General features: G+C 42.6%; 2 protein-coding genes across 3 annotated transcripts; one reads left to right on the top strand and one right to left on the bottom strand.

Moving 5' to 3' along the window:
- Positions 1–2017: 2017 nt before the first annotated feature.
- On the bottom strand, positions 2018–11381 carry LOC121304420 (sodium channel subunit beta-1-like). Of its 2 annotated transcripts, none has more exons than XM_041235563.1 (6): positions 11191–11381; positions 4666–4832; positions 4324–4561; positions 3608–3749; positions 3280–3379; positions 2018–2458 (listed from the first exon to the last, which is right to left on the bottom strand). In XM_041235563.1, the coding sequence occupies exons 1-5, from the start codon at positions 11342–11344 to the stop codon at positions 3313–3315; spliced, it is 768 nt and encodes a 255-aa protein (XP_041091497.1). In that variant the 5' UTR covers positions 11345–11381; the 3' UTR covers positions 2018–2458; positions 3280–3312. The 2 variants fall into 2 exon arrangements, with proteins under 2 accessions (XP_041091497.1, XP_041091498.1); XM_041235564.1 differs by lacking the exon at positions 11191–11381 and adding an exon at positions 7725–9143.
- Positions 11382–23725: 12344 nt separating this feature from the next.
- On the top strand, positions 23726–24998 carry LOC121304165 (G protein-activated inward rectifier potassium channel 2-like; the record flags this gene model as incomplete). The annotated part of the gene is made up of 2 exons (XM_041235133.1): positions 23726–23859; positions 24603–24998. Coding segments are annotated over exons 1-2 (483 nt in total), but the record flags the coding sequence as incomplete, so codon positions are not given.
- Positions 24999–25000: the final 2 nt, after the last annotated feature.

Genomic DNA, 25000 nt, shown 5'->3' with positions numbered 1-25000 from the left:
GCTGCTTGGGTTTATGTGGCTCTGGTTCTCCACACTGTCGGTCGGCACAAATCCGAGCAGCTGTGTCTTCGCCTGTTTTCACTCTGAATGGTAAAGCAGTGACCCCTGGCTTTCTATTTGAGAACTCGATCTGAACAATCATTTTATGCAGCAGTAGATGGAAACTGGCTGCCGTGTTGAAGCTGCAGTTAATGTATTTGTTCACAATAGTTTTATGCGCTGAACGGATCAATGTTGTTAGTTTAAGGATTAAACCTCACTGTTGACGTGGGGAGCTGTGAATTCAAAGCTGTGTGAATCCGCTGTCGTGACATCACTCTGCTGTAAGCTGGCCACTGAAATGAGAAAAAAGCAGTTTGAAAAATACGCACGTCTCTCTCTCTCGCTCTGTCTCTCTCTCAGATGAAGTTTTCTCTGGAGAAGCTGAACAAAGGGATCTTGACAGCGGAGACCCCTATAGAATCCGAGGGGAGCGAAGAAGAGCCGCTCTCCCAGTGAGCCGACTCCACGGAGCCACAAGACTTTAGAGCAACGTGCAATTCTGTGGGCTTAATAACCCCCACTCGTGGTGGGTTTGACATGGAGGATCCACAGCGCTTGTAAATACATAGCAATGCCAAGAGATCAACTTCTGCAGTGCCAGAAGTAAAGGATGGGGGTGGGGGGATACGTGATTGTTTTGTTTTGTTTTTTACCACAAACGGTATTTGTTCTGACTTGAAAATATATAAAAGAGAAGACTGTAGATTTTGTTCTAGATTATTGTAGATTTCACATTCTCCGAGCATTTGACTGATTTGGGAGACGGAGAAAGACTGAATAACAAAAAAAAAAAAAGTTCCTGTTTTTTTTTTTTTGTTTACGTTTGTTTGTTTTTGGACTTCCTAACTTGAATGCGTGTCTCAAATACTGAAACCCAGAAATGCAGCCGTTCTGGAAGAGAACCGTTTCCTTTTCTAGGACCTTCCGTTCTCTCGCAGAAACAAACTCCGAACGGAAGGCTCTCGCCGAACAGCCGTGCTGCATTTCAACACAAGCAAATGCGTTTCCAGCGAGCCAGGCAATGCAGTTATTGAAGTACCTAAGAAGATCATTAATCAAGACCCTGTGTCCTTTTGAAAAAGGAATTCGGTATGCAGCCGATGATATGGAATGACTTGAACTGTTGACAGTTTGTGTGCTTTGTTGATGTTGCTACTGTATTAGTGTTGTTTTTAAAAGGGAAATCTACAATATTACATGTTAGTTGATTTCAGTTCTCATGGGGGTATGACCCTGCCTGCCCCATGCACTGAAGTTGCCCGGGGCGTGACCGCTGTGCAGTTCAGAGCTCAGAGTTGTTCGAAAGAACAATCTATTTGTCTCTTTTTTTGTGTGTGTCTTTGGAGGAGAGTGTTTTTTTTTTCATTCTTTTTAATCTTGAAGCTTTTCTTGTGATGGATTTTTAATCGGAGCACGTGATAATCACTGTGTTGAGTCCCATAGATATGGAATTGTAACAACTCCCCTCCCTCCCCAGATCAAACCATTTTTTGTATGTGTTTTCATTTATTGTGTATGTAATGTGATGCATTTGAATTTAGACTTGACTTTTGCAGTAAGTTATCATTACACTAGAGTGAGAGAGAACATTAAAATAACAGAGATGGTGCCAGTTAAAAATGCTACAAATAGTCAAGTAGTCTGTCCTCAAATGGCACGCAATGGGTTAATTTGAAGGGATTTCTGCATTGTTTCACACAGAGGCCATTTGCCATAACTGCACTGTCGATATAAAATGCAATGTTAAACCCTCCTTCTCTCCTCACTTTTGACAACTGTCCATCCAGAACTGAAAGTGAAAACCACGTCGTCAAAACTCCGGTACGCTTCACCCAGTCGCAGAGCACACAAATACACCTGGACTTACATCAAAGAACAACTGGGTTCAAATGAATCGAGGAGACTTGCATCAGCCTTCTGATGTGAGTGACGACAAATCGATAATTTAACAAATGTTTTGTTTTATTTTATTTTATTTTATTTTTTTATAGTGTTTTCGCAAGCAACATTTCCACAGTTACAATCTCTAATATTTCCAGACGTAGAGTACAATTCTATCACTTGCAGTACAGGGTTGCAGTTCACAGTGCTAACTCATCGTGCAAGCATCACTTCAGAATTGTTTATAGTTAATTGTTTTTTTCGTCGTGCGTGAAGATGTTAAGCTTGGTGATGTACTTCTTTTTTTTTAATGAAATATCTGAACATGCGTTTTTTTTTTTGTTTTTGTTTTTTCTTTAAAGTCCACAATGTCCTGGGAACCTTCTCTCCAAATGATAGAGTTAGGGTGTGTGTTTATTTTACAGCAGCGTTCAGTTCCTTTGGCAGGGTTGTGAAGGTTCGTTCGTTCTTTATTGAATCATTTTTTTCTCCGGGAGACGGGTTCGCTTCTCCAGGATGTTTTCCTTGTCGCATTCTGAAAGAGACGCACAGACCAGCGCTAATTAGGATGGCTCGGACAAGGGATCGCAGCTCTCCAGCATATATATATACTGTAGCAACTGTGAAGCAGTTAAAATAAGTATATAATAACACAACTGTAATTTAAAATTGAAACTACGGATTTATACAGAGCCACCTATCACATATAAGAAGTCAAGTAAGTGAACCAATAGTTCAGCAATCTACAAGGAGTGGAGCCACAAGGGATGAACTGAAGATTGCGATCTTAGAAAACACTGAATTTGATAATGTACAGTAAAGAAAATAGATTGATAAGCAGACTAGACAACACGATGCCTGGAGGTTTAAATCGAAAACGATAGTAGATGGTCACATCATTAGTTATATAGTGAATGACATCACAAAGACATTAGATTTGAAGAGACATACATGTGTGGTTACCATGGCATCAAAAGACTATTAATACCTTTAATATATTAATTTCATGCTGCTTAAAAAAAATAAATAAAAACTGAATATAAAACAGCAAAACCGGGACGAAAAAATAAACCCTGTTAACAGGGAGCACCCCAGTTCTCCTGGGACGTCTGGTACCCCTCTAAGAGACACCCTACTGTATAGATCTCCTAGCGGCCGGGGGGGGGGGGGGGGGGGGGGAGGAGTTCGTACTGACATCAAAGTAAGACTTCCATCAAAAGAAAAGCAGGGTTATTTAAACCAGATCCAGAGAGAAATACAGCTGCTGCACTTTCTCTGAGATCTGAGCAAAATCCAGAACAGAATTGCTCGGCAGGCCTGGACTGCAGCGGGCGGTTCTCTCCCCTGCAGGCTCACCTGTCTGAATCGCCCCTCCCGTCGTCTTCAGTGCTATTCAGCCACCTGTACCCCGGCACAGTTCTCTTTGCTCTCCGAGGCGATGGCCAAATACTCAGCCCTGTGTGAGGAGTCAAAGCAAAAGAGGCTCTCACAGCAATCGCAGCAGCGAACAAAATAACGATGCGTTTCACAACCTGTTAATTGCACTTCCACTGGGGGTGGGTTAAAGAAAGTTCTCAGTTTTTATGCCTTATTCTCAGGTCATCTGAGAATAAGGCATAGCTGTGCCAAGGTTTGCAATTAGATGTAGTCTTTGAAATGGATTGTGCAGCTCTGCTTCACTCACGCGTTCTCCCGCAACGCCTCCTCTCCCGCGGCGGCGATCTTGCGGTAACAGTACACCATCTCCACCAGCAGCCAGAACGTCAGCCCAATGTTGGCCACGTACATCATCACCTCCCCTATGATCGAGGTCAGCTCCCGGTTCACTGTAGACACACATGGACACTTTCATCATATTTTATATATTTTTTCCCCTACTTTGCGCCCAGTTTTGACTGTGAAGCGCACAGTGGCAGCACTTTTCCATCTAACACTGTAGAACCTAAATAAATAGATTAGCAAAAAAAAAAATCCATGCAAGTGGTTTAGGCCGTGAGGTTAAAGAAAAGTGTTTGTAACAAGGAGGTCCCGGGTTCAAAACCCAGCTCACTCACTGTGTGACCCTGAGCAAGTCGCTTCACCTCCTTGTGCTCCGTCTTTGGGGTGAGACGTTGTTGTGAGCGATTCATAGATCACACACTCTGTAAGTCACCTTGGATAAAGGCATCTGCTAAATAAACTTTTAAAATTCTCACGTCTTTATTTCACGGATCTCTACATTCTACAACCGCTGCAAGGTTAGCGTCCCATTCTCGCGGAATCGGCACGCATCCATTCCTCTTTAATCGTGCGAGCGTTTAAGAAACCATTCAAACTTTACCCGTCAGGGGCGGGGTCTCAGAGAGCGGCGATGATGATCACATATGTTTTATTGATTTAGATTTTTAAAAAAGTGGATACCTGTGGGGACAACGGTGAGCTTGACGAACTTGGAAGCGTTGGTGTGGAACTCATAGTGTTCGTAGTACAACGTCCGCTCCACGTAGCATTTGTAGAGGCCGGCATCGTCGAAGGAGATGTTGAGGATGTAGACGGAGCCGTCCAGAAGGTCGGTTGTCTTTTTGCTTCCGTTCCAAACGAGCCGGTCTTGGAACCGTTCGTCGAAAATCTCCTCCTGGTAATCCTCATAATGGTAGATCTGAAAAAGGGGGGAGAGGCAGGGGATGGGTGAGAGGGTCCCCGGGTAGAGCCGAGCGCAGTCTGGGCGAGGTGCAGCTGGAGGGCGCGGCGAAGCTGTCTTACCAAACTGAAGTCCGCATCCTCTTTTGATTTGAAGTACCACTCCACTGAGGAGGTGGCCTCCACCTCGCGCCGCAGCTTGCAGGAGATGCAGCCCAGCTTGAACCCTTGTCCCAGGACCGCCTCCGTGTTGGACTCCACTTCCACACAGCCACTCCAGCAGCCTCTCGCTGAGAGACATGAGAACCGTGCGGGGAAAAAGAAATCACTTACACTTACAAACAAAATTGTTACAGTGACTTATTACTGGTAACTTGGGCACAGAGAGATTTTGTGGTCAGGCTGCAGCACGAAATATTCTTTGAAGAGCCTGCAACTCCTTATTTTTCTTAAAAAAATCTCTCTAAAAGTAACTACAGCTACAGTAACTAAAAATTGTAATTCAATTACACTAATGCAAGTAATGTGTGGGGCCCGGGGGGCAGGGGGGGCAGTCCCCCCCTCCCGTTTAGGGTCTATAAGATGGGAATTTTACCCACGAGTGACAGCCAATAATGAAATATGGACCAGGGAAGTTTTTTCCCCTTTATTGAACTGCCATTGGGTACAGTTCCAGAAATGAACTTGTGTATAACCAGGAATGTGATTTGAGCCTGAAGACACTGCTGGGGTGAAACAGCCTAGATAGCAAAACAGCGACAGGCTTCCTGGAAAGCAAGGCCGGTGCTTTCTGTATCCCGATGTCCGGCAGCACCAGCTGTTTTAAAAAGATAACGGAAGTTTGCAATGATATTGCAAAACTGCACATGTGACACCTGCTGTAGTGACACACAACACTATATTACAAAGCTATAGCCTCTTCAATAGACATTTAAAAACCAGAGCATATCTTCAACACAAGAAAAGAGGGACCAGTGATGATTTCCTAGTGCTAATGAGAGTTAAGGAAACAGATTCAGAAAGCTGATTACCGCTCAAAAGTCCCTCGATTCTCTAAAGTCTGTATCCCTTGAGCAACACAAATCTAATTATCTGCTCACTCATTTAAACACCGCGGGAAATTTAATAGCAGCTCTTCAATTTCAATACTCTGGACAGCCTGTGTAAAGACGGCATCCGTTTAGTAAATAGCTGCAGTCCAGTAGCTAGAGAGAGGTGGCCAAACTGTGGCTCTTTTACAAGTGCGGCCCCAGGTTAAATTGTGGGTGACAAGCTTTGAGTTTCAAATGACCTGAAGAAAGAATAAATTAACAAAAATGAAAATACAGAAAGTAAAAAAATAAATAAATAAACACAACGTTTATGATTTGCGTTCTCTGCTTTCATTCGTGTTAATTATATTCATTCATTCTCTCTCTCATTCATGAGGGTTCTGCAGACAAAAACAGGCACATTATTATTAAGAATGAGTCACTTAGCATCTGCTTTTATCCAACACGAAATAGAGGGGGTGAACGATGCACATCACAACTGCAGCTGCTGCAGAGTCACGTCCTCTGTGTTATAATGCTGACCTTGCACAATCCTCAATGAGAGAGAGAGAGAGAGAGAGAGACAAGGTTCTTAACTGAGAGAGAGAGAGAGAGAGAGAGAGACAAGGAGAGAGAGAGAGAGAGAGAGAGAGAGAGACAAGGTTCTTAACTGAGAGAGAGAGAGAGAGACAAGGTTCTTAACTGAGAGAGAGAGAGAGAGACAAGGTTCTTAACTGAGAGAGAGAGAGAGACAAGGTTCTAGTTTGCATGTTTTTTTTTTTTTTTTGGGGGGGGGGGGGTGTTTATACACCCCCTACCTTTTACGGAATCATAAAAGCAGTGCGTATTATGCATTGAACAAGCAGGCAAAGAGAGGGAACTGATTCTTAAACACAAAATCGCCCATCGTTGGGGCTCTGCATTATTTAGCGATGTTTTTCTAGACTGTCTTGGGTAAACAGAAAACACATTTTAAAAAATGTTTAAAAAATAAATAAATAAAAACCATTGTAAAAAATTTAACGTTTACAAGAGGCCTCTCCGGCCCCGACCAACAGTGTGAAAAATGAGTGATATAACTTCTTATTTTTTTATGATCTGGAGATATATATATGGATATATAGATATATATATATATATATATATATATATATATATATATATGTGAAATGTTGAGCACTCGTTACGACGTTTTATCACAGTGTCCAGAGGTGTCTTGGACTCCTGGGAATCCCTTATTAACTTTTTCGCATGTACCACTCAGATCCCACATTTTGGTATAAAAAAAAAAAAAAAAAAAGATAAAATATAAGACTTCTTCCTATAGGATTTACATGTGACAAGCAGCCCCGGTCTCACCTACTTCTATGTAAAATTGTATTTTGAGATGTGTTATTATTGTTATAATTGCTGTATTATTCGAACGCTCACAGCGGGCCCCCTAGACAGTTTTGACCACAGTAGACGTAGGGCTTCCAGCAAACATATGTGATATAATTTTGCGGTTTCTTTGATTATATGAAATGTAGTTTTTTTTAATGTCTCAATCTTCAGATTCTGGGTGATGCAAAACTTTTGGTCGTAGCCAAATGATCTGACCTCTTTGAACTCGACAGTATTGCTTGAAGCGTGTTTGCCTTTCCTGTTTTAATTGTTATTATTATTATGTAGTCATTTAGCAGACGCTTATATTCAAAGCAACCTACAGAGATATTTTGTTTGAATTGTCATAGCACTACATCCAAATACAGCGTTAGAATATAACCTACATATGTATTTAATGTGTATAACCATGCAAGCAAAAAAAAAAAAAGGAAAATACGTATTTAGTGGTATAGCTTTAATAATAAAAGATAATAAACATACGTTTCACACACGCACTCTTAAAGCTGGTCTGAGATGCTGGACGATGAAAATAAATAAGGCCTCCTTTAAATAAATAAATAAATAAATGTATTAACTAGCCTATTCAAACAAAATTGATTTTGCAATCGTGATTATTTGCTGGAAAATCAGAATCAGAACGAAAAAGATAAAAGTACTCTCGATCGCAAAATATAGGGTTACAAAATTCGGATCATGTTGATCCAGATTAAAAGAACAGACAGACCGTGGTGTATCGATGACATGACCGTAAACATGAAGACTCACCACACATCAGCCCTATAAACGCAGACATCAGGATGTGAAGGAGAGCCATTGCGATTCTTGAAACCCCTTAGTTCGTATTCATCAGACTGTCAGCAGGGTCCTTGGCGATGCTGCTGTTTGATTTCTTCTGCGCCCCCCTCAACAGTGTTTCGAAGCGCTCTTTAAAATCCACGGAGCGTGTTTACTGCTGCCTCGCTGGTTTCTTCTGCGTGGGGACCCAGCGCGGCCAGGTTCATTTGATATTCTCCTTGTGTAGCCCACAGTGATATTTATAACCGCCAATATCCTGTGTACCAAATTCTTTAAGACGTTGACAAAACGCCCTCGAGTAAAACCCTGGAACGAGTCAGTCGTGTCGTGTTCTTCAATACACAGCTTTTCAATATAAAAGTTTTTGTTTGTTTGTTTAATTAAGGCTTGGTGCTGTATCGGCACAATTATTAATGCATGTGTGAAAATTTACAATATCTCTATCGATCTACAATCAAAATTAGTTCGATGATAATAACTACACTTGTGCACGCTTAATATGTTATAAAATGCATCATATATTCAATTATTAAAGACTGGGTAAATTATATTCACAGTAGGGAAGAACGCGAGAGAGGTCTCTTATTGCTTCTGGTAAATAATTTAAAACGGTTATTTCATACAACTGCCGTCCTGCTCCATCTTAAACTTACAACGTCGTGTGACTCTGTTCTGCCTCATGCAGCATGTGAATTAAACACAGTAACTAAACCGTAGCGCTATATAACAAAGTTGGCTATGATTTCAACGTCGTTGCAAGAGGCAATTACAGACAAGCGCTGTAGGGACATAGTCAGTGCTTGTCCAGATTCAGCCTTTTTAAAACCGGCTGCGGCGGCGGTGGTCGGCACGGTGCGCTGTCAAACCGAATCGGGGACCGAATTGCCCCCAGAGAGTTCGCCCACAACGATACATTAAAAAGACTCCTTCAATACCTCATCGCAAAATTAAGCGCCTCTTCGCCTCAGAGTATCCGAGCAACGGCTGACTAAAAAAAATCCAACACTGCGCTTCAATACAGTGACGTGTTGCAGATATGCATGCTACAGTAGTGATATTAACACGGTCCCGTTTTAAATGCGTTTGTTTTTTTTAGTGGTCTTTTTCCTCGTTCAACGCAGCAGAAAATAACATGTTCATTTTATATGTTCCTTGCCGATCCCACCCACCAAAACCCAACTACCGCCGGCGTGTTATTGTGAAGCAACGAGAGACAGGTTGACCTGAACACGCAGGTGCATTAGACAGACGCACCGGTAAATATTACTAACACGTCCCTGCTTCTTCACCACTAAGAGGTCACGTCCATTTTCTTTTCAGTCAGCAATACCTGCTAAGGCACAGCAGATCTTGTTGTGTGTTCACGGACGAGAGAGAGAATGAGGACGGAAGAGGAGGAGGTGGGAGGAGGAGATGTGATGCATTGCACCAACACGATTTATTCAGAGGAGGAGAAAGGGGGTGACGGGTTGTATTTTCTAGCCTTAATAGCCCCGCGTTGTGGTGACAAAATAATTTAAAAAAAAAAACGGTACCATCAACAATTAGACAAATAAATGCATTAAATAGAGATTGTGTGTGTGTGTTTGTTTTGTATCTACAGAACGAGGAGATGGCAAAGGAGAACGTTTCTATAGCAACGTGTTTAATTCCGACCTACATCGCTCCCCCTTAAGGCCAGTTACCTATCTGAACACACACAGTGCTCTCTCCTCTCTCCTCCTCCTCTCTCTCGCTCCCTCTCCTCTTTATGCTCACACTAGGTGGCTATGTAGGACTGTAGTTATCCCGCATGTTGACTGTCCAGGAAAATAAATTGCAACTTCACGCAGCCAGGAGCCTGCACTCCCCTGATCAAACGAGTCACCCCACACACCACAGGGTCATGCCTTTACCAGGTGAAGCATTAATAATGTCCAGTCAGCCCCAGTCAGCTTTCTTAAAGTAATTTCTCCGTCAAGCACACCCATTCACTCGATACAGCTGGGGCCAAAAGGCTTGCATCCCCTACAGAATGAATCGATTTTTCATTTTCACACCTTGAATAGTTTTCCCAGATAATGAAAAACTGACAAAATTTGAAGAATGTGACATTTTCAAAAGCTAACATGAAATAGGCCTACCGCTGTACCACAATTACCTTTTTTTTTTGCGATATCCTTTTCTAGTTTCTTCGATTACATGATGTTAAATCATATAGGGTCGTGCAGGCATAGGTATAGCAATGAAGATAACTCTGGATCAATGAATGCTGAGCTCATGAAACAGTAGCAAGGCTGACGTGAAATCTTGGGTCAGGAATGTAATTCGTGACGTTTACGCTTGACTGTCTCAAAGTACATTGAACTAGTTCTTGAACTACTAATGGTTCCAGAAAGTAAAAGTGAAAAGTAATCTGATTACTTTAAAAAAAAAAAAGGATTTCACATTTGGTTTTAGAGGCTATCAATGAATTAATTAACAGATCGATACAAGAGATGTAACTGATTCAATGCCAAAGGCTGTGGGTGTTGCAGTGATCTGCACCAGAACTGCCCTCCCTGTGCGCCACTTCTTCACTGTAATTACTTTTCAAAAGTAATCCGATTACTTTAAGAACCCCTTTTTCTAACAGACAATGTATCAAAACTACGTTTGCAAGAAACAGGCGATATTGGTGGCAGAACCACTTCGTAGTCGTTTCTTAATAACTTGTACTAAGAATAGATGTGCATGATGTGTGCAGCTGTAAAGCACGCACCAGTCTTTCATATCACATTTCTAGCATCTCAGTTACCGCTGGAGACTCAGCCATTGGGGCAGTGAGTCATAACCCAAGGCTTTCATTAAAGACTATGCAAATGCTGTTACCGATACCCTGGGAAATCGAGATGCTAATAATAACCTGCCATCTGCATAGCAGGTTGCAGTGCCCAACAATGCTGCTGAATTTCACACCGATGAGTCGATGTTCACTACATTCATCCAAAAAAGCCCAAAATCTGTGCTAAAAGCGACAAAGGAAAATTGTAAGCGACTGCCTGCACGGTCAAGCCCAATTCCGCTAGTTTTAAGCGGAACTCTCAACCCTGGATGAGACACACTTGCCACCTAGTGGCGTTTTTAAGTATTGCAACTACAGAATAATACCGCGTCAGGTCCTATTTACAAAGCTTTAAAGACGCGTTATCTACTGAAATTCGGATAACAGACGGGTGCTCCCGTGTAACCAAGCATCAGCGTGTCCCGCTTCAGTAGAAAGGAGAGGCGGTTGTTTAGTCTGTTTTCCAGATCGTGTTGCTGGAGTCCAGCAGCCTGCTGGGGGGATGGCTGCACTCCACACGCAGAGAAGACGGCCCTCCTGGGATTCCCCGGGCGAGCGTTGTGGGAAAGAACACCCTAGAGATGGTAACTAGCCTGAGGGGTTGTTTTTTGTTGTTGTTGTTGTTCTACTAACCTTTTGAGCCATTATTCCAGCCACTGAAGCATTTAGCAAGCACATGACCTCCAGAACCGCTGGTCTGGACTGCACTTGTGGATCTCTGGTTCCACCCCTCCTGCTCTGCTCTGCTGAGGTCCTGCCAGTCACTTCGGACAACATTTCTTGTCATTTTGACTTCTGTCTCCGCGTGGAATCACCCCGTAATGATCCCCCCCCCCCCCCCCCCCCCGTGGTCATTGCCCTCACCCTCACGGTGGAGCCCTGAGTAAAGGCCCTCCCTTCAGCAGGGCCCTCCTGGGCAGCCTGGCGCAAGAGCTGCTGGTCAAACGAGGCACCCAGGAGGACGAGAGGGTGCACGGGTTCGTGGAGAGGCGTTTGGGGGAAAGAGGTAGCCAGCCATGCAAGTATTTAAGTCCTGCTTTTTTGAAACCATGAAAAGCATGTCTGACTGGTTACTCAGACATTCAAGAAAGACATTATTTTTTTATTTATTTATTTAGCAGATGCCTTTGCCTAAGGCTGTTTATAGGTGTTACAGGGCAGTGCAGGGTTACAATGCAAGGTGAATATTTAAATACACTGTAGTTTACAGTAAGTACAAATTATACTACTAAAATACAGTATAGATCTCCATTACCCAGTCAAAAAAGGTCTAAACAATACAGGGATGGAAATAACACCCCCATTGCATAGCATTTTGATCAATTTCTTTCTTTTAATTTTTTAATTTTTTTTTTTTTAAGACAGCTTAGTAAGATACACCCGTTTATTACCTGAACACAGGTAAAGTGCAATAGGAAATCGAGTTTGGTCATCTTGCAGTTTAAACCAAGCCCCCACTGGACTTTAGCGTTAGCCACGACGCAACAGGCAGGGGGGCACACTAGTTCACCCTTTTATAAGTCTCGCCCGGTATTTCTTAAATGGATGTGCAATGCATTTACCACAGCTAACCCTGGTGTCTCATGTTATATTGGAATGTGCGCTACCTTACCTCTGTTATTCTTTACCATGCTTAACTATACCACACTTTCACTGCCATGCATTAAACACAGCGTTATGCTTTTGGAGTTTGTTCAGAATAAATGGCTTTGTTATATCAGTAATAACCTTCTGGTTAAAACATACAGAGGCATTGTGTTCTTGCACGATGGCTTACACAGTTTTTCTTCATGATAATGCTGTGCAAATTATAGGTCAGATTATTTCTCCTGAAACTGAATGCAGAAAAGCACCGCTAAATTGCAGAGAGGTTTAAGAACTAGAAAGGCAAGGAAAGCCAAGAGCCAGAAGAAAGGCATGCTTGACTGCACAAATGAACCAGATATTCATGCAATCCCTACCTATTGTGGTAATAAGCTGTTTTGCGCAGTGGAAGTGTTGCATTGATGTAAATGCTTCTTTCGTAAGACTCGCTGTACATATCACCAGGAAAAAAAAAATCTTGGCTCCTATAGAATTTCCTAATAGTGCTCCATTTTTCGCCCCCATATTTCACAGCAGTACTGCAACACAAATTTTACATTCAGCTGGGAAATCTGCAGTATTTTGAATATCTCGTGGAATACTCCTTTAAGTTTTTTCTAATAAAAAAAGTTATGGACTATAGTTTAGATTGTACAACTGAATCACTCAGAAGTACTTAAACTCTGGATACTAGTATTACAGTATCTTTATTTTTATATAGTGGACCACAGTCACGAAGCGCTTTACAGAGGCAGGCTGTGACCTATGCATTATATGCAGGGTCACTGACAATAGGACACTGATTTAACACCTCATCTGCAGGATGGAGCACAAGGAGGTGAAGTGACTTGCTCAGGGTCTCACATAGTGAGTCAGTCAGTGGCAGAGGTGGGATTTGAACCCATGACCTTGGGGTTACAAGCCCCTGGACTCAGAGATTCAACTGTGAAAATAACCCAGCTAACCACCCCCATAGTCAAGCAGATGCATATTTTGATTAAATGCCTTCATAAGTAATGAAAATAAGGGCAAAACTAGGGATGATTGGGCTGCAAACACAGCAGCTTCAACCCAAAAGGTCATTCAAATTGATAGATAGCATTCGCACAGAGCAAACCCTCTCCAGGGACCAATAGAGTTTGATAAGAGAGCGCCCCTGCTGTACTGGACACACTTCGCTTCAAATTAGAGGCATTAATCAACTCTGCCAGTTCAACGACCGGTGACTTCACACAGCCAGGATGCGAACCTGCGCTCCCCTGACTCGCCCTGCATGTACGCATATAAAAAAACACATCAAGCCCTGGTCAAGTAGGACGATTGCATCGTACAGTCTAGCCGTGGAGAACGCTGCAAACGCACCGAGCAGGGCCTTCACCAGAGCGGACATTCGACCGAGGTCAAACCGAGGGTTTTGTATGACCGCTTGCTGTTTAATAGTCAACCTCCAAATCTATTGCCTAATCTTTTGTTCTTTACCAGATTTTTTTATATTATTTTCTGCAAGAGAAGCGGTCTGGAGCCACAGCCTGGGCTGGACTAAGGGCATAGCTAATTGCTTTTGCTTTTGCCTCGAGAGAACATGTGAAATCCCAACTCCTCTCCTTTGTGGCTGCAAAACTCAATTTCAGGTGAAACGGTGACACCTGCTTATTTACACTTCACTGCACAGCAGCGGGGGGAAAAAAAAACCCGATTAATTTTTGCATGGGAATAGTAACCGTCTGCATAGGCTTTGAGTGTCTGTGGATTTTATTTGCTTTATTCATGACACCCGTTTGCCAGCAGAGGGCGCCTGTGCTTCACTGGTGTTTGACAAGTTTAAAGCGAGAATCTCTAAAAACGGTAAGACTTCTACCAACATCTCTAGGGTTATTGTTAAAGATGTACCTAGCGATGCTTGAAACCTTTCTGGAGATCCTCACTTTATGAACCCCTGTTTTGGTGCGTTTAAACAATTGAAAGCTGCATATAGTTATAGTAACATAGAGCACTATAGTATTCCCATGGTTAAAGCACTGGATGTAATTTGCAGTCCCTGGTGTGTGTGTGTGTGTGTGTGTGTGTGTGTGTGTGTGTGTGTGTGTGTGTGTGTGTGTGTCCTTTACCAGTGTGCACTCTCTGCATAATAAACGGCTGTGTATTATTTGCGAGATCATTTTAATGAATATTTCATTCAGATCTGAATTTCTGATGAAATGTGGTTCTGATACAGATCCAGTACCATGGTTCTAAAACCATTACCCATGCACATCTCTTCATACCACTGAATGGACAAAGAAACACGATGAATCTCTTCTGACACAAACTCAAACCAGAGTGGGTTTATGTTGTTTTATTTTCAACACAGAGAAAAACATTCATTCTCGACACACCACAGGCTGCAAACGGCGAGCTAAGCCAAGGCTAGATTAGCAGTTGGATGAAAGCAGCACACAAACGCTGCATCTGCCATCTGTGCCCCATTGCCCCATTTCCAGAGATTTGTCATGCACAGCTCTCTCTCTCTCTCTCTCTCTCTCATGTAAAGCACAGAGAGGTCTGGTAAAGCATAGAGTAGCATTGTAAACACAGGTGCATAGGGAAGCATTGTAAAGCACAGAGAGGCATAGTAAACCACAGGGTTCAGAAAAACTACAGCTACACCGACGCCAGCTCAGAAATGAAGTCTCTGACTGCAATAACACTGCGGTTAGCTTTTACAAGGGCAGAAACTAGCAGCCACACACTTCCTTTTGATAGCAGCAGATGTGTAGCTGTAGGGAAGCAGCATCAGCATTTGAATCGCATTCAGCTGTTTGAATTGAAAGCAGCCCTGCAGCGTGCATGTTCAGATGGACGAGAGGGAGCTTGCGATGTGTTACATATGAACGGCATTTCAGAACATGAATAAACTTGTTTTTTTTTTTTTTAATTAATAAAATACATTCTAACAGTTTTAAATGATGATGTCATTTAATCATCGGCCAGCATGAGAAACAAAACGAGCTTAGTGCTAAATAGAAAACGTGTAGGTGTTTAATACCTAAGGACTGTTTCAGGGTCAGCCTTTTCTTTCTAATAATGAAACTGCAAACTCAATAGAGAAGCCTAGAAGACAAAGTCACAGTGTATTGATTTTTTTTCACACTGTCACTGCTGCGTAAAACACTCCACAGTTTTATTATATTATTAGCAAATATTGATCCGCTGGTAACTATATTGTCTAATAAAACTTGAGTAATATCTACAATATTCTGTAGATCAGTTAGGTTAAGTATGCTTATTTATTTGCTAGCAATTGATTGTAATTCTCGCCTTTGCAAAGGGAAGCCATGCACAAAAAAGCAAATTAAAAGGAGATTGCACAGTTCTCTCTTTTTTTAAAAAAAGGTACAAGTTAAAGTAAACATCTATTTGCGTTTTTAAAACACACATCTGGTTCTACACTAGGTTATAGAAAGTTCTTGGTTTGTTTTCCTTGCCTTCCAGGAGGTCTGAACAATCTCATTTGAGCCAAGCTAAAAGCAAAACAAATAAAATAAAATTGATCAATCACTATTCAGTCCTGATTCTTTTTGAATGATAATTTCCCCAGCAGTTATGCAAAGCTCTGTCTTTGTGGTTGTATTGATTTGAATAATGATCCAAATGTTTCTGTGGCGGGGAAGAGATTACCATTGCATTACACTTTCAGGGGGCCCCGTGGATTGGGCTTTGCAGCGTGAGCAAAATGGGAAATTACTGCCACCCTTCGCCTGCTATTTATACAAGGCTGTGCAAAGAGAGATATCAAACACTGGACCAGAGAAGACAAGGGCGCTTCGAATGTGAAAAATCACCCATGACCTCCCTCTGAACGCTAGAGTTGGGCTCCATCTCCCCAGCCTCCAGCTTTCCTGACTGAACTACAAATAACACTGGAAGAAGGATTCAATCAGCCAAATACCCTACTGTGGGCAAATTGCTTCAATCATGCCTTTACGAGAGTGGGCATTTGTCAGTGTCTCCGATACAAGGATTGTAATTATTGAACAAACGCTCTGAAACAGATTTCTAAATAAAACCATCCTCAAGGGTGTAGCAGCTATAATTTAAAACACACGTTGATTGCAAAAAGCTTTTACTTGGTGCTGTACCTTTTATAGAGGGAGGATACAATTTCAGGGGGGGGGTTTGTGTGTAATCAACAGACACTCTGCAAAGCGTATTCTGAGCCTGGAAAAAAAAAAAAAAAAACGAATTCTGACGTTCAATTCCTCAAGAGGGGCTGGAGAGGGTGAGCGCGAGATTACACCTCAAGCCTCACAATGGAAAATAATTCTCCAGGACTATGGCTCCTCGTATCCGGGACATTTGAGTAAAACCTCATTCCAAAGAGTCTTTAGACAGGGAGAATTAGAGGACTCCCACTTGAGTTCTCCTGAGCTGTTCTGGGAAATTGCCTCAGAGTGGCTCACCTGGTAAAGTGCAGGGAGAGTCATACAGTCAGGGGGGGGCGCAGGTTCGTGCCCTGGCTGTGCGAAGTGGCCTGTCTTCGCTGAGGGTTCCGGAGGGAGCGTCGTATTGGATCTGGCGTTCCCACGGGTTTTGGAGGCAAAACTGGCAGGGGCTGTTTCTCCTCATAGCTCTACAGTGGACCCGACTGCCTGGGCGCCTGCAGAGGCTGGTAGCTCGCTGACATCCGCTCGCGAGTTGAGTGTAAAGAGGAAGCTGGCTCGGGTTCTGGGATCAGAGGACCCCCCACTGGACCTTCGGTTCTGAGCTGTGTGGGAATCGCTACGGTGACAAAATGTAATTCAACATTCTAAATTAGGGAGAAAAAAAAAAACACATGAATTTTGAATGTGGATCAGAACATCTATCACCTGTTAAAGAAAAAAAAGGAAGAAAGAAAGAAAGAAAGCAAGCAAGCGCTGGGCTGCAGTGTGGAAGACAGTGGGTTTGAGTAGCTCAGTGGATAGAGAAAGCGTTGGGCTGCAGTGTGGAAGACAGTGGGTTTGAGTAGCTCAGTGGATAGACAAAGCGCTGGGCTGCAGTGTGGAAGACAGTGGGTTTGAGTAGCTCAGTGGATAGAGAAAGCGTTGGGCTGCAGTGTGGAAGACAGTGGGTTTGAGTAGCTCAGTGGTTAGAGAAAGCACTGGGCTGCAGGGTGGAAGACAGTGGGTTTGAGTAGCTCAGTGGATAGAGAAAGTGTTGGGCTGCAGTGTGGAAGACAGTGGGTTTGAGTAGCTCAGTGGATAGAGAAAGCGCTGGGCTGCAGTGTGGAAGGCAGTGTGTTTGAGTAGCTCAGTGGTTAGAGAAAGCACTGGGCTGCAGTGTGGAAGGCAGTGGGTTTGAGTAGCTCAGTGGATAGAGAAAGCGTTGGGCTGCAGTGTGGAAGACAGTGGGTTTGAGTAGCTCAGTGGATAGAGAAAGCACTAAAACGTTGGTAGATGCATGGGGAAACTACACAATTTTAATAGGCTTTCACGATTATTTCACAAGGGTGACCTATCATTAAAAATGTCAAGATTTGCTACAGAAATCGGGAACAGCATTCTAATTTCACACAACAGCTCTGTTAAGCACTTGAAAAAGCACTTAAACAAACCTCAAGTGCTGCTCTAAAAGAAAGTCCCAACGTAACTGAGCAAAACACTACTAGCCACACAAAACAGCTTCAGCTCCCCCACATCACCCTCTCTCTCATGCAGACAGACAGGCAGGCATTACGAATGTAGGACCTGTTTTTACTTAATGGCCTGCTTGCTCGTCTCTCAGCGGCAACGGGAAAGCAACAGAACCACTAAAGGCACCTCTTAGCGTTCATTACCAGTATGTCCTCTTGTTCACCGGCACCCACGCGCAACAGTAGCCCATTAATGGCGTGTTACATAACGCACTGCTGTCTTACTCAAAGTACACGAGCCAAACGGTCAATGGGAATATTCCTCTGCGATATGCGGGCAATTTATGCAGTAGCGTGAGGTCTGAGGGTGCTGTTTTGTTGTTGTTGCACTATAGAATGAACTAATGTTGATTCATAAAGTCGAATAAAACCTGCTGAATAATGTTATGTGAACATATAGACTTGCCTGGGACAAAAAACACAGAAACTGGACGTTTGAGGAGTGGAAGTCGGTCTTATGGACCGATGAGTCAAAATTTAAAATATTTGGGTCCAACCGTCGAGTATTTGTAAGACGCAGAGAGGGTGAGCGCATGAGTTCTGCATGTGTGGTTCCCACTGTCAAGCATGGAGGAGGCAGTGTCATGGGCTGGGGTTGCTTTGCTGGTGACAGAGTTGGTGATCTTTACCAAGTCCATGGCAAGCTCAACCAGCATGGCTATCACAGCATACTTCAGAGGCATGCCGTTCCATCAGGATTACTGCTAGTTGGGCAGTCCTTCATTCTTCAGCAAGATAATGACCCAAAACACACCTCAAAGTTGTGCTAGAACTATCTGGCGAAGAAGGAAAGTGAAGGATAACTCAAAATCTAATGACCTGGCCTGCCCAGTCTCCAGACCTCAATCCAGTAGAACTTGTATGGGACGAACTGGACAGAAGAGTCAAAGCAAAGCTACCCACAAGTGCCCTACATCTCTGGGAATTGCTGCAGAAGAGCTGGGAAGACATGTCGGGCGATTTCCTGCTAAAACTTGTTAACCGAATGCCTCGTGTTTGTGAGGCTGTTATTAAGGCAAAGGGTGGCTATTTTGAGGAATCCAAGATTCAGAGACAATTTGCAATTTTCTTGAACACTGCTTTGATACTCCTTATGTTTTGTTTTGTATATTGTAATGTGTGTTTTCATTTCCAAGTATTTACAGAAACGTATACAACGTAAAACATTGTCAATTATGAAAAAAAAAGAGTTTCCAGCAAGTGTACTCAAACTTTTGACTGGTACTGTATATATAATTGTAATTTTTCTTCATTTTGAAGTGACTGTAGCTAGCAGAATACTTAATAAAACTTACCTATTGTGTGTTTCATTCATTATATACTGTAATGCGCTTTTCTGAAAAAAACGCGTTTATAAAGGTTTGAGGGTTTTGTTTTTAATATATTTTTTTTCCCTAGCTGCTGAAAAGCCTCAGAAGTAGAGCCGACAGTATTAAAATGTGAGTGAGGACGAGTACTGTGGGTATCTGATCAGCGTAATTATCACCGCATAATTGAGTCTGCCTGTTGAAATGTAAAAACGTTGGGGTCAGCTAAGAAGAGGAGAGAGGTCTGTGCAAAATAAAGTGGAAAAAAGATATTTATAATTAACAAAACTGCAGGCCTACACAGCCCTTATGGGAAAAAAAAAAATGTTTTTAATATATGGTAGAAAAGTATGATCCTTCTATTTTTCATATATAGAAATTGGACTCATATATTGGGATATATTTAAAATATATTTTAGTCTGTAATCTATATATTTAATTTATAATGTTGAAAATATGTGGTGCACTGTGTTTTCATTAGTCTGTAATCCATACAAAAGAAATATATGGATTACAGACTCAAATATAAATATATCCTATAAATTTTAAATATATAAGGGGCCAATTTCTATATATGCAAAGTATAACGATCATATATATATATTTTTTTTTTTTACCATATATTAAATAAAAGAACATCTGCAGTGAATGTTTCATTTTTTTGCCCTGTTCTATTAAAAGAAACTATTTCAGTGATGTATCTCCTCCAGTAAGAGATACTTTTAATTTACCGGGTTGAGCTAATGGTCCTTTTTGACAGAGGTGATGGATGATTTAGAGTCATCGGCAGACCAGAGGGAGGTTTTAATCCTTAATAAAGATCTCCAGTCCATCACACACTAATCGGTACATCTATTCCCTGCATTGACTGGACACGAAAACCTCAAACAGTTATTTCCTTCTAAAAAAATAATGGCATATATCATTCTTTATAGAGGCACTGGTGATGTCATAGTTGAAAGGGTAACATACCTGCGTTAGGAATGAAGCAGGGCGTTGGTTTGCCAGTCGCCAGTATCTTATTTGTCTTTCGATAAATATGTCCAATGAACGGCAACAAAGGGATGTATAACTAGCTTCGATGCATTACCTCCCCCACTGCGCGCCAGAATTCCCCCCCTCCTCCCCAGCCTCCACCTGCCCCCCCTGCCCTTGGCTTCCCTACGGTCAGCCGGTCCACTTATCTGTGGGCACGGGTACCTCGAAAGGCGAGACCAAAGAACACAGTGTCAAATAATCTAGGCTGTGTTATAATAAATAATATATTGCATTGATACTGCCTTTGGCTGCCTAACCCTAACCCCCCCCCCCCCCCCAATTAAACATTGCATGGGGGAAATACATATATATTTTATACTGCCTTTGGCCGATGTCATAGACTCAGAGATGAATTTATAAAACAGTATTATTATCTCTCTAGAATTATTTGCCATCCGTACTACAGATTGCATTTAAGATCTTGTTCAGCATCAGACAGGAGACTCAGTCACATGTCACCGTTTCTTCATTCGGCTGCAGTCTATCCTGTGTTTTTCCAGGCCTGCAATGATAAGATCTCCACATTGATCTTATCATTTAATTTCTGCAGGCAATTGCCGCTCTCTTACTCAGTTTGCTTCTCGTATCATATTTATCAGTTTAACTTAATATGCTTTACCAGACCTCACTGTGCTTTACAATGCTTCCCTATGCTTTACCAGACCTCTCTGTGCTTTACAATGCTTCCCTATGCTTTACCAGACCTCTCTGTGCTTTACAATGCTTCCCTATGCTTTACCAGACCTCTCTGTGCTTTACAATGCTTCCCTATGCTTTACCAGACCTCTCTGTGATTCTTATTAAAATAGTATCTATTAAAATACTGTGTTTATATATGTAGTGTTCAGCTCTGGTTAGCTGCCATAGATAATGCAGGCTAGATCAGACAAAAGTGTCTTTATGTTAGTAATCCCCAGCGCCATCTAGTGCACAATTATATATTGCCAGCAATACAAAAGGAAACTTAATACAAACGTAAAATGGGGGACGTGGCAGGCAGCTGGAACAGAAGAGCAGTAATAATTGCAATTGAAAAAAAAAAACCCGCTCAGATTGTTACACGATACTTACCCCTTACCTCCAGGGGTTAATGAAGTAGCCTTGGAATACCCTTAGGTTACAATACAGTACTGCACAGTGCTGTGAGAGGATACACAGTGTGAGAAGAGGCAGCCAGGTGGACAGCGGGTCCTATATGAAAGAGGCGGTGCTGCAAACATATCTGGACTATACACTATATATCAAATGAGAGAGAGAGAGAGAGAGAGAGGAGAGAGAGAGAGAGAGAGAGAGAGAGGAGAGAGAGAGAGAGAGAGAGAGAGAGAGAGAGAGAGAGAGAGAGAGAGAGAGAGAGAGAGAGAGAGAGAGAGAGAGAGAGAGAGAGAGAGAGAGAGAGAGAGAGAGAGAGAGAGAGAGAGAGAGAGAAGCCCCTTTAATTTGAATTATACTACTCCGTATTAGTCCTTGCAGGATCCAGCTTTACACACAACTCGCTCCCCCGTTCCAGACTACAAAAGAAAGGCGTTTTGTCATTTCAGTTTGAGTTGTGTCTGTGTTTTTTCCAGTTGTTTTGTCTCTGCGCCGACTGATTCAAAAAAATTGCTGCGGACCGTGGGCGAAACTGCAACCGACTCCGGAGACGGACATTCCGCCGGGGCAAGTTTATAGAGACCAGCGGGCTATTGTTCTGTTTAAAACTAACGGGAAATATACGAGGACTGTTTTGTTCACGACGCAGACTTTATTGCAGCGTGCTTATTTCAATGCCCAACCCCGATAATACGCTTTAAAACTTGCATTATAAGTGAAATATATATAAATATTATATATAAAAATATATATCTATATAATATTATATATATATATCAACTATCTCATAATGTATAAGTTTCAAGAGTTGAATCTCAGAAGGTCGTTTTTTTTCGCTTCTCTATATAGAAGTGGGTATATTTGATTTATTTCATCATTAGTTCATAAATCAGCCCTTCCCGCGTCTGTTTTCACCGAAGCGATGTTGCAGAATATCTCTTGAGACCTGTAGGCACGGTTACGAGTCGGAGATCACAAGCATCCGAACAAGAAGGTACAGTAAACACTACATTCAGTGAATTGCGTTCTCTGGGATAGTGAGGTTTTGTGATGAGGGTGCAGTGTGTGTGCATTCGTCATTTTCCATATTTCTGTTTCTTTGTGAATATTTTAGTGCGTATACCCGAAGCACTGCACTCTATTGTCTGCAATGAGCTGAAAAGCGTCCCCCCTGACTCGTCACAAGTGTGTCTCTGTGATGTATTGAATAGGATGGCGATACAGAGCCTGCAGCTCTGGTGTGTACGGCGAGGTACACGTGTTTCCATGTTAATGCATCGTGATAAACTAACTGGCAATTCTGGAGAGTCGCTGGGCAAGCAATCGCGCCAATGATAACTAGATAGATAGTCGGAAAGGTGTTGAATCCGGGTACTGGAAATGGCACGGTTTGGTATTAAACATACATCTTATGCAAAAAAAAAAAAAAAAAAAAAAAAAAAAAAAAAATCACATTTCTAGTGTTTTATTTGGGTAACAGATGTGTTTGTTTTGTCTGGGAGGGGCGTCTAATGTGCGTGCTACAACTATAAATGGTAAAATTGGGCGTTTACTGGACATTGCTGGACTGCTCAGACTGGTGCAGACACTGCTGTGACTGGTCAGACTGGTGTAGACACTGCTGTGACTGGTCAGACTGGTACAGACACTGCTGTGACTGGTTTCCAGCTCTTAAAACAGTTGCATATTTCAAGTTACTTATAAAACGAGCGGGGGGGATGGGAAACACTGCATTGCACTATTAGATCCACTCTGGTTGAAACGCGCTGTTTTAAAATGTTACCCTTGCGTTAAATATGCATTGATATGGAAAGTAATTAAGGCATTGTTATAGATGAAAATCAATGGATTTATTTTTCGAACATATTTTCACCTTATATGCAAATGTTGGTATTAGAAATGAGAGATCATTTTCGTGCATGAAAAGGGTAAAAAAAAAAACCACACCCGCGTGTTCGCTGCTGGCGAGGAGATATTTTGGTTACTGCGAGGTAACCCGACAAGCAAAAACAACAGGGCTTACAAATACAGGCTGCTGTTGACAATTTTGCCAAGAGAAAGCGAGATGCTATATTTAATACAATATATAATATTATACCCCATTCCCCCAGGGGGTAAGGTACCGAGATCTCAATTACCGAACTAAACCCTTCATCGAAATAATCTAGAAAGAGTTGAACGCTGCTGAAATAAAAGCTTCCCTTCCCGGCCGCTCTTCAATATGCGTTAGTTTATTAGCTGGTCAACTCCGTGCGGCGCTTGCATTATAAACTCATTTCGATTTATTGGGGAAACGGGGAGATAAAAGGAACGAGGAACCGCGCTTTCGTGCTCATTAAAGTCCTGCCCGTTCAACCAATAATTTGTCAGAAAGCCAGTCTTCTATCCTGTGTGCAGATGGCATCTTGAGTTCAGATTTTACCTGTTAAACAAACCTGGAGCGGAATAATGACCCGCCAGGTCCGTTATTGATTGGGACCCCCCTGCACTGGGTGTCAATCGATCACATTCTTGTTGTTGCAGTTGTCGAGTTGGGGAGAGTCCGAGATGAGCACCGTGAAGGGGTTCGAGGGGCAGGGCGTGGAGAACCGCAGCGCAAGGCTGTCCAAGCACTGGGACACCCCCAAGGAAAAGGTGAGCCTGCCGCCCAGTGCCCAGTCCCGCCTCTCCGAATGGAAACCAGTTACAGTGGCACTGAGTCCACCACTGCGCATGTCACTAACGCGCACCTGCGGGTGTAATACAAGCTAACAATATATAGAAATAAAGAAATAACTCACAGGGCTGCACTGGGGAAGGGAGGGACTAGCCGAGTGGTTTGCACATATAAATATATTTGAAAAGAGGCATAACTGCAGTCTACAAAAATTATTATTATTATTATTATTATTATTATTATTATTATTATTATTATATTATTATTATTATTATGCATGTACACACAAGGTTTACATGATTTCAAAGTTGATTTATTTATTTCATAATGTTTCGGACAAAAGCCCTTCTTTATCTGTATAGAAAGAAAAGTTAACCCATGTGCGGTCAACTCTAAAAATAAATAAATAAATAAATAAATAAAAATAAATCACCATATTCAGAACACGGACCTCCATGAGTTACCCCGGGCTGTCTGTAAGCCCCGAGTTTCTGAATGGCCGTCACTCTACCCTCACACTCCTGGGCTTCCCAGGCTGCAGAGCCCAGGGCGGCAGTGTGAGCCACGCCCTGCCTGCCCAATTGGATTTGACTGGTGTTTTAAATATTTCTCAAAAGGCAATCCCATACTGGTATCCTAAATTAAAAAAAAAAAAAAAAAAAAAAGTCACAGAGGAGATCGAAATGCGCAGTCATGATAGCGCCCCCTGTCTGTGTTTCAGGTGCCCACCAGCCACACGCTGGTGGTGGCAGGCGGCGATCCCGGCAAGAAGCGGCGTCAGCGCTACGTGGAGAAGGACGGCAAGTGCAACGTGCACCACGGCAACGTGCGTGAGACCTACCGCTACCTCACCGACATCTTCACCACCCTGGTGGACCTGCGGTGGCGCTTGAACCTGCTCGTCTTCACCCTGGTCTACACCAGCACCTGGGTCTTCTTCGGCTTCATTTGGTGGCTTATCGCTTACATCCGGGGGGACCTGGACCACACTGAGGACCACGAGTGGACACCCTGCGTGAACAACCTCAACGGCTTCGTCTCGGCTTTCCTCTTCTCCATCGAGACCGAGACCACCATCGGCTACGGATATCGGGTCATCACGGACAAGTGCCCCGAAGG

The sequence above is a fragment of the Polyodon spathula genome, chromosome 37, assembly GCF_017654505.1.
Source record: "Polyodon spathula isolate WHYD16114869_AA chromosome 37, ASM1765450v1, whole genome shotgun sequence".
Classification (NCBI taxonomy): Eukaryota; Metazoa; Chordata; class Actinopteri; order Acipenseriformes; family Polyodontidae; genus Polyodon; species Polyodon spathula.
This window is presented reverse-complemented; position numbering and strand designations above follow the sequence as displayed.

What these genes read in the sequence shown, in the direction of transcription:
- LOC121304420 (XM_041235563.1), bottom strand. Translation starts at nt 11,344, where the DNA reads ATGACAAGAAATGTTGTCCGAAGTGACTGGCAGGACCTCAGCAGAGCA. An exon ending in GCTCACCGTTGTCCCCACAG is followed by an intron (nt 3,750 to 4,323) that starts GTATCCACTTTT and finishes GTGTGTCTACAG; the next exon opens with TGAACCGGGAGCTGACCTCG. An exon ending in GAGGCGTTGCGGGAGAACGC is followed by an intron (nt 3,380 to 3,607) that starts GTGAGTGAAGCA and finishes CTCCTCACACAG; the next exon opens with GGCTGAGTATTTGGCCATCG.